The sequence below is a fragment of the Scatophagus argus genome, chromosome 17 (genome assembly GCF_020382885.2).
Source record: "Scatophagus argus isolate fScaArg1 chromosome 17, fScaArg1.pri, whole genome shotgun sequence".
NCBI lineage: Eukaryota > Metazoa > Chordata > Actinopteri > Scatophagidae > Scatophagus > Scatophagus argus.
This window is the reverse complement of record NC_058509.1, coordinates 18,038,264-18,045,934: the sequence shown is the minus strand read 5'-3', so window position 1 is coordinate 18,045,934 and position 7,671 is coordinate 18,038,264. Positions and strand designations below refer to the sequence as shown.

The window sequence follows — 7,671 nt, the reverse complement described above, 5'->3', positions numbered from 1 at the left end:
AAGATCTGGATCACTTGGCTTATTTATACCTTTTTGCTCTAGGAGACAGAACATCCAAAAAACAACGTAAAACATCCATGGTCTTTACATTGCATCCCCTTTGGTTCAGATGTTTTGTAATTGTTGGCCTCAGACTGCAAAATCCATTGTTCTTTGTGGCTTTCTCCAGTGCTGGACAGTGCAGTGGCCAACATATTTAATGTATATCCACATATCCATATATGTGGAAATCACTTTAGCTGTTGGTCACATCAAAGTGAAATTAATTTCACTGACAGAGTATTATCTGATAAACACCAACAGACTAATCAATTTTCCAATCTTCTGTTCTATTAGCTCCATTACCAGCAGTGGAAAGCAGACTTGGCAGGACCAAGAAATAAAAGCATAATACAAAGTGGTCTGTAACTGATGTGCCTTCGTCATTCTTTTAGTGTTAGTGTAGTGTGAGTGTTAATATTTTCTGAAGCTAATGGGATTTTCTGCATCATCAGCTGAATGCATGCAAGTTCCCATGCCAAAAAACACAACGTGCTGCATATGGTTTGTGCTTCTGTAATTACACGGCTTTGTTTGGTGGCATAATTCATTTACTGCTCAGCAAGTTTGCATGGCATATTCCCAAATGAGTACAGTGTACCTGTTTCTCCAAAAGAATCTAACATAAACACACACCATGTAAGATTCATTGGTTGCTTTCTGTAAATACAACAATAAATGATTTGAAAAGAGAGAGCTGACTGCTGAGTCTCATTCCCAGGTCATCAAATTGCCACCAGGCTAGAATGTTGGTATTTGATAATCAGGGAATGAGACTCAACAATCCACTATCATTCTCCAGAACTGTCAACACCACCGGCAGGATGGATGTTCTCTACAAAGAGACACTGCCATGCACATTTTATATTTTTATGTTTTAGGAGAATCCTGCATAGTATACCTTAACTTGCATTGTACTCCCATTAAATGAAGAACAAGATGTCAAGGAAATTGCAGACAATTAATGATATTAATAAACTTTATAAAGCACTTTTCAAAATAAAGTTACAAAGTGCTTTAATGTCATGAAGCAGATTGAAACATGTCAGGACTCCAGCAAGCAAAATCAGAAATTTAAAATAGTAAAGCAATGAATTGGAATAAAATTGTTACGAACACAAGTGGGTACCAAGTGCCGGACGTGGACCAGGTGAACCAGGGAGGCTGATGGAGGAGTGTGTTTGGGTGTGAGAGTGGAGGGAATGAAGAGGAGAGGGCAGGGAGGAGGTGGATAAGCAGGAAGACTGGCAGCGTAAGTCGTGATTCTGAGACACGTTGAGACAAGTTTGTAATCAGGAAATACGAAGAGAATACATCTCTGGGACAAAACTACATAAGTGTTAAGTCCCGCCCAATACCTGTTTGTTTGCACTCTGTTTACTCCCATAGGTTTGTCAAACACCAAAAAGTTGAGTTACTGGTTTTTTGTATCCAGCGTAAATTTATGAGCCATACTGCTTTTGACACCGGTATGCACATATGACAAACTCTACTGCACATTTTAAGTTTAGTACATGTAATTTCTATTCATGAAGTAGGACCTTCTGTAAATTGTTTTCCCATCCCAGCAGGTGAGAACCTTCTTGTTACTATTTTGTTAACAGATGTAATTTTATCTTATGTTACATTGTGTGCGTTATTGTGCTTACGTGATAAAATACTGTCATTAGCTAATTTTGAGGTTTATGAGGTTACCTGAATTCAAGGATTTCAAGGATTCAAGGAGCTTTATTGTCATTTCACACATGTAGAAACATGAGGTGGAACGAAATTAGTTACCCTGGTCTCGGTATAAGCCCAACAACCTACAAATACTAATGCTATAAATATAAAAACAACCAGAATAAAAAGATATAACCAGTGAACAGGGACCAGATGGCAACAATATTTACAGGAGTATTGCTGAATTGTGCAAATGAAGGAATAGTGCAAATGAGACAAGTAGTGCATAGTTCTGTGCAAAATGGCTGCATTGTGCAATGTTCATGTGTGGCTGTGTGTGTGTGTTTGCTGCCATTTGAAATACAGTAAGTCGAAACAGACCATGAGTAAAACCATCTGTATGTAGAGTAACTTTACTGAATAAATATTATGACAAAAGAATTTTAAATCTTTAAGCTGGATCAAGTTTAAATCTTAACTCTGCATTGATCAAAAACCTAATTTAAATCAGGAGAGTTTAAATGGCCCAAAGAGAGCAGACAGGAAATGAATATCTGGTTATTTTGTCGCTAATCCAAATGTCAAGTGCTCTTCACTGTCTCTGTTACTGTATGGTTTTCTGCCTCTGTGCTGTACCTAGCCCTCCATGTAAGTATACTACTGAAACATTTTAAGCAATTTCATAAAAAAGTTTACTAAACTCCAGAAGCCTATGGGCCAATATGGCCAGACATGACAAATCTCCTGTTATAACAATATTCATGAAGATTATGAAGCTTAACTAAGAACCTTAACTACTCAGCTACTACATCAAGAGCAGATATCACAAATCTTTATCTTCAGCATCTGGCCTCACTGTGTCTCAAAGGTAAAAGGTCAGTCCCTCCTGCATGGCCCAAGAATGAAATGGGAATCTTGGTGCTAAGGTCCTTGTTCTTATATATAATAATTACGCTTGGATGCCTTACAAGATTTGAGAGTAAAATTTGGTCTTGCCCAGAGTCAACTTTGTTGACGTTGGACCTCGTCACAAACAATGCCTTGTTTGTGCTTATATCCTTCTCCATTATTGTAATGATTGTTGATGCGTGGTTTGCTCAGGTTGGACAAATAGCAGGAAAAGTGGGAATTATTTATTAATTGGAGCTAATGGGACACTGTTTAATATTGCTTCCACACTCATGGTCCTGTATTTTGCTGTAAGTTTATGTATATATTACTTTCTTGCATTGATGAAATGCTGGATGAGCATTTCGGAGGAAAATGATCCAACCATCCATTTTCTATACCGCTTATCCGTCAGGGTCACGGGGGTGGAAAATGATAAAAATTATAACTCACACAAGAAAAGTTAAAATTATTAATTATTTAATGTTAACTCTTTGCAGGAACCACCCAGTGTGCATCGCTCAGCTACTGACAGTGATGGCGACTATTGTAATGGAGAGAATCGGGCGAGTGTTCATCAGCCTGCGGCAGATCAGGGAGCTTCCCCGGATGCTGACTGAGGCTGCACCCTCCATGCCCGGCACTTTAAGAGACACTGAGGTTCCCTACTACTTCAGGGAGCGCTACATCTGCACCGGCTACCGACCACTGCACCAAAACTGGCAGTACTACTTCCTGTCCTTATTCCAGCGCCACAATGAGACCATCAATGTGTGGACTCACCTGCTGGCCTTTTTAGTTTTTCTGGTTAAATTGCGGCAACTCGCTGAGACTGTGGACTTTGTTCACGATCCTCATTCGTGGCCCCTGTTGGTTCTCATCCTGTCCTCCTTGATATACTCAGCATTCAGTGCAGCAGCTCACCTACTGGGTGGCAAGTCTGAGCTGTATCACTACATCTTCTTCTTTCTGGACTATGTTGGGGTAGCACAGTATCAGTATGGCAGTGCTGTAGTTCACTTTTACTATGCGGTGGATGAGAGTCTGCACAGACATGTGCATGGGATCTTTATGCCCCTTGCCACAGTTCTCAGCTGTGTGACATGCCTGGGATGCTGCTACGGCAAATACTGCAACCACAACCTACAACCATGGATGCTTAAACTGGGCCAAGTGGTTCCCTCAGCAGTTGCCTTTATTTGGGACAGCAGTCCTGTGGCTAAAAGACTCATGTTGTGGTCCACAGCCACCAGTGACCCAGCCGTTATCTATTACTTTGGCCAGGTGGCTTTCTTTTTCAGCTGTGCCTTCTTCTTCACATATCCTCTGCTAGAGCACTGCTTCCCTGGGCGATGTGATTTCATGGGACAGAGTCATCAGATGTTTCATGTTTTTTTATCTTGTGGCACAATGTGTCAGATACATGCCTCCCACCTGGACTTTGTGGGCCGTAGAAAATTATACTCACACCTACATAAGAGCGGTGAGGCTGCTCTGTTTGTGGGACTTTATGTGGTCACTGTGGTTGTATGTGTGCTAATTGTTGCCTTCATGCTGCGGAAAGTAAAACAAGCCTTTGACTCAAAAACCAAGTCCAAATTTGCATAGAAAAGTTTCTATATGTTCTTACATGCTTGACTATTACTTGGCCAGGCAGGGTAATTTCTGGTAGTCTCTACTGGCTCACTGGCAACCTCAAGGTAACAACACAACACGGTCATGAAGTAGTACTGCATGTAACCTCCCGTGAAACATGTGTTTTTAAGTGGCGGTCACACCAGGATGTAAAACCAGCTTATCTTAGACTGCCGGGAGCATGGTGATATCGTGACCACTCAGTAGGTAAGTTGGTTCTGTCAGTTTGGGCTAGCATTATTCCCAGAACTTCTCTTTTATTTCTTTTTTCTTTTTGCTGTGCTGTTTATTGCCAACTTGCGTTTTGCTCTGTATTGAATGGTTATTCAACTGGGACAATAAAACCCTTTATGTTAACTGTCATTTAGCTTTCCCCATTTTGGAATATCCAGATCTCCATCTTCTTAAGATGGTCAGAAGTCAGAAGTGTGAATTTGGGTGTCAAAATTTGTTGAGTTGAATGCAGTTTAATTTTGCCTCGTTGAGTGGATCCCCCTCATTGCAACATCCAACTGGCAAGAAGGCACTTCACTGGCAAATATTCCGATTTTAAATCCTTGTGTGCACGTGCCTTTAAACTTAGACTTAAGCATGGTTTTAACGAACAGATGTAACTTGTTATATATGGTCACAGTCATCTGTTGATGCATTTTCTTTCCTTCATGTTTACTTCTTAAGGTGTATCTTTTTTTCCTTGTTATATCCAAAATGAAGCTAATGTCACCCATTTGTTAAGTAAATCAAAGACATAACCCAAAAAAAGAACACTCAGAGTCAGCTAGCCAAGTTTAAAGGATTTTACTGAAGTTAACTCAAAAATATTCTCACAGTTCACAGAGTAGATAGTAGCTAAATGACACCAAGTCTCTCAACTAGGGGAACCTTCTTAAAGGCTGGGGGTGAATGCATGTGGTCTCCAAACAGAGTCTCTAAATGCAGAATCTTTCATGGCAGCATTTTTAGGGAACAGCATCGATTGAACACCGGAGCTGAACAGGACCTGAGCACAAGGAAACATCCAAAAGCAGGTGCCAGAACAGAGTGTGACCTGATATGATACAACAGAGCTGTGGAAGATCTTCTGATGAGGCTGGACTGATATTTAAATAAGGCAGGTTCACCGTGGAAATGGCCCACACACACACACAGAACCGGATGGGAGGGGAAAGAACAATGGAAATTTCCAGCAATCCTGACACTTTTGCCTTCAGTTTCTCAATTCCCCTACCTTGTTAAACATTTTAGTTCTTTACCATACAGTGTGATAAAAGCAACAGCAATTTCTGTCCAATTACATACAGTAAGAATACACTTGATGCTGTGCACCTGTTTGTCATTTCAAAACTTTTCATCTAGATCAGAATTATTCAGACAGGATTAAATCTCAAAATTGGGTATTTCATAACCTGGAGATGTGATCCTGATCCTGCAAATCTGGAATATGGATTAGGTCGTCCAGTCCTACCATCTTTCATCACATAAGATCTTGTTCCACTCAGATGACTCTAGATGAAATGAAAAATACCTTTCTGCTGCCCCCAAGTGTTGATGAAGACTCATTTAGTTGTGGCAAACACAACAGCAGAAAGATCTGATTTATATTCTCGTGTCAGCAGCAGAATTGGTTTTCTACTCCCTCCGGTGTATTGTTCACCTCATTTTCGGATGTCAGTATTGACCCTGCTGGCTGGCTCTGAAGTCTGGCTCCAGTCTTACTGTGTATTGGTGTGTACTGGCCCATACTGAAAGGCTCAGTTACTCACTTAAAACCCTGAATCAGCTGAATTATGGTGCTGCTGGACTCTCTCCCACATTCCTCCTGTTTGACTCACAATAGAAGGGGGCCAGCCTGCTTCCCTTGTCATACGTTCCAAATTGAATTTCATCACTGCTCATTAGACTTAATGGGGCTCAAAATACTCACAGCATTATGACAAGAACAATACATGGTTGATTTTTCAGTATTAGTATAGGATGATGACATGTTAGCCATGGTTGCATACAATTTGAGAAATCTGGATAATTTAAAGTTACTAGCAGTTAGGTTAAATATGTTCAGTTGAATTCCATTGGTAGTCATGTGTCACGTTGAAGTAACACTAAACCCTTATTGTTTGTTCCTTGCAGTGGAGGTTTCTTTGGAAGGTGAGGCAGCTAAACATCATGTTTTTGCTTTATTTCAAGAATTTAAGAGCATCTGGCTTAAGAGGAGAATTTTTTAAATTGTGCGATGGAATAACTACTTTTAGCGATGCTAATGATATGGCTCAGGGATTGCAGTGCCAAACTTTCGGTATGTCAGTTTGACAAGTTCTTACAGACAACAGACGGTAACTATGAAATGGATTGCAAGAGAATTTTTGGTCATTTGTGGTAAAAGAGGATAAGGCCTACTGATTTTAGTGATTCCCCCAACTTTTCCTCTCATGCAATGACATTTCTGGCATGTCTTCACAAGTAGTAGAAGGATGACCATGAAACTGATAGCTGAACCACTCCATGGTGCCTAGAGAATGAATCCAGTGGTGTTTTTTTCTAACAAATTTTTCTTTTAAAAAGTAATGTGAACAAAATCTAATATGCCAAACAAGAACTGTGCCATTGTCTGTAAGCCATTCAGGGTTCCTAATGACTTTGATCATCAACTAACTTTCTCTAGCGCCACCATGAGGTTACATTTATTCTTGTGAATGGACTCTGATGGAGGGTTTAATGCAGAAATTGACACAGACATTCAGTTTTGACTCAGCTGTATTTCGTGTTTATTGTTGTATGTTAGCATGCTAACCTAAGAGGATGAACATGCTAAACATTGTACCGTCTTAGCATCCACATGTTTGGGTTGTCATTGTGAACATGTTAGTATGCTGATACTGGCACTTAGTTCAAAGCACCTCTGTGCCTATGAACGGCCTCACAGAGCCACTAACATGACTGTTGTTGCATGCCTTTGAGACAGTATCAGCAGGAAGTTATGAAGAAATAACCAAGGAAATAAGTCAAAAGACAGAACGCGTAGTGGTGAAGACTGCTCCATCACTGTTATCACTTTGTATGGTGCTGTTAAGTAATGTAGCTGCTAGCCTAGTACACTAAATCTTGTAGGAGCAAAGAGGATTTCCTGTACCCTCGTGGGGACGCACCTACAGCAAAATAAATTACACCTGCTGGTAAACATGTGTTACATGTTTCCGAAATGCTCCTGTACCACTTCAAACTGTGTTATCACATTTCTTGTTAACATCTGCTGTCTTTTTATTTCGGACTGCATCCTCACTGACGCAGTCTGACGCAGTCTGATGGCTTCAGATCTTTAAAATAAGGTAGAGCATTAAAAGATTACAGGCATATATTTTCCAGACAGGACTTTAGAACCAGGACTCTCATTTATTTTGTGAAACTGCAGCAGTGACCCACAAACACACAAATTGTGTGTTTTTTTTTGTT

At 40.3% G+C, this 7,671-nt stretch overlaps 1 protein-coding gene across 1 annotated transcript; it reads left to right on the top strand.

The window, feature by feature from the left end:
* Positions 1–1,454: 1,454 nt before the first annotated feature.
* On the top strand, positions 1,455–4,587 carry LOC124075134 (membrane progestin receptor alpha-B-like). The gene is made up of 2 exons (XM_046418549.1): positions 1,455–1,610; positions 3,090–4,587. The coding sequence occupies exon 2, from the start codon at positions 3,127–3,129 to the stop codon at positions 4,195–4,197; it is 1,071 nt and encodes a 356-aa protein (XP_046274505.1). The 5' UTR covers positions 1,455–1,610; positions 3,090–3,126; the 3' UTR covers positions 4,198–4,587.
* Positions 4,588–7,671: the final 3,084 nt, after the last annotated feature.

What these genes read in the sequence shown, in the direction of transcription:
- LOC124075134 (XM_046418549.1), top strand. Translation starts at nt 3,127, where the DNA reads ATGGCGACTATTGTAATGGAGAGAATCGGGCGAGTGTTCATCAGCCTG.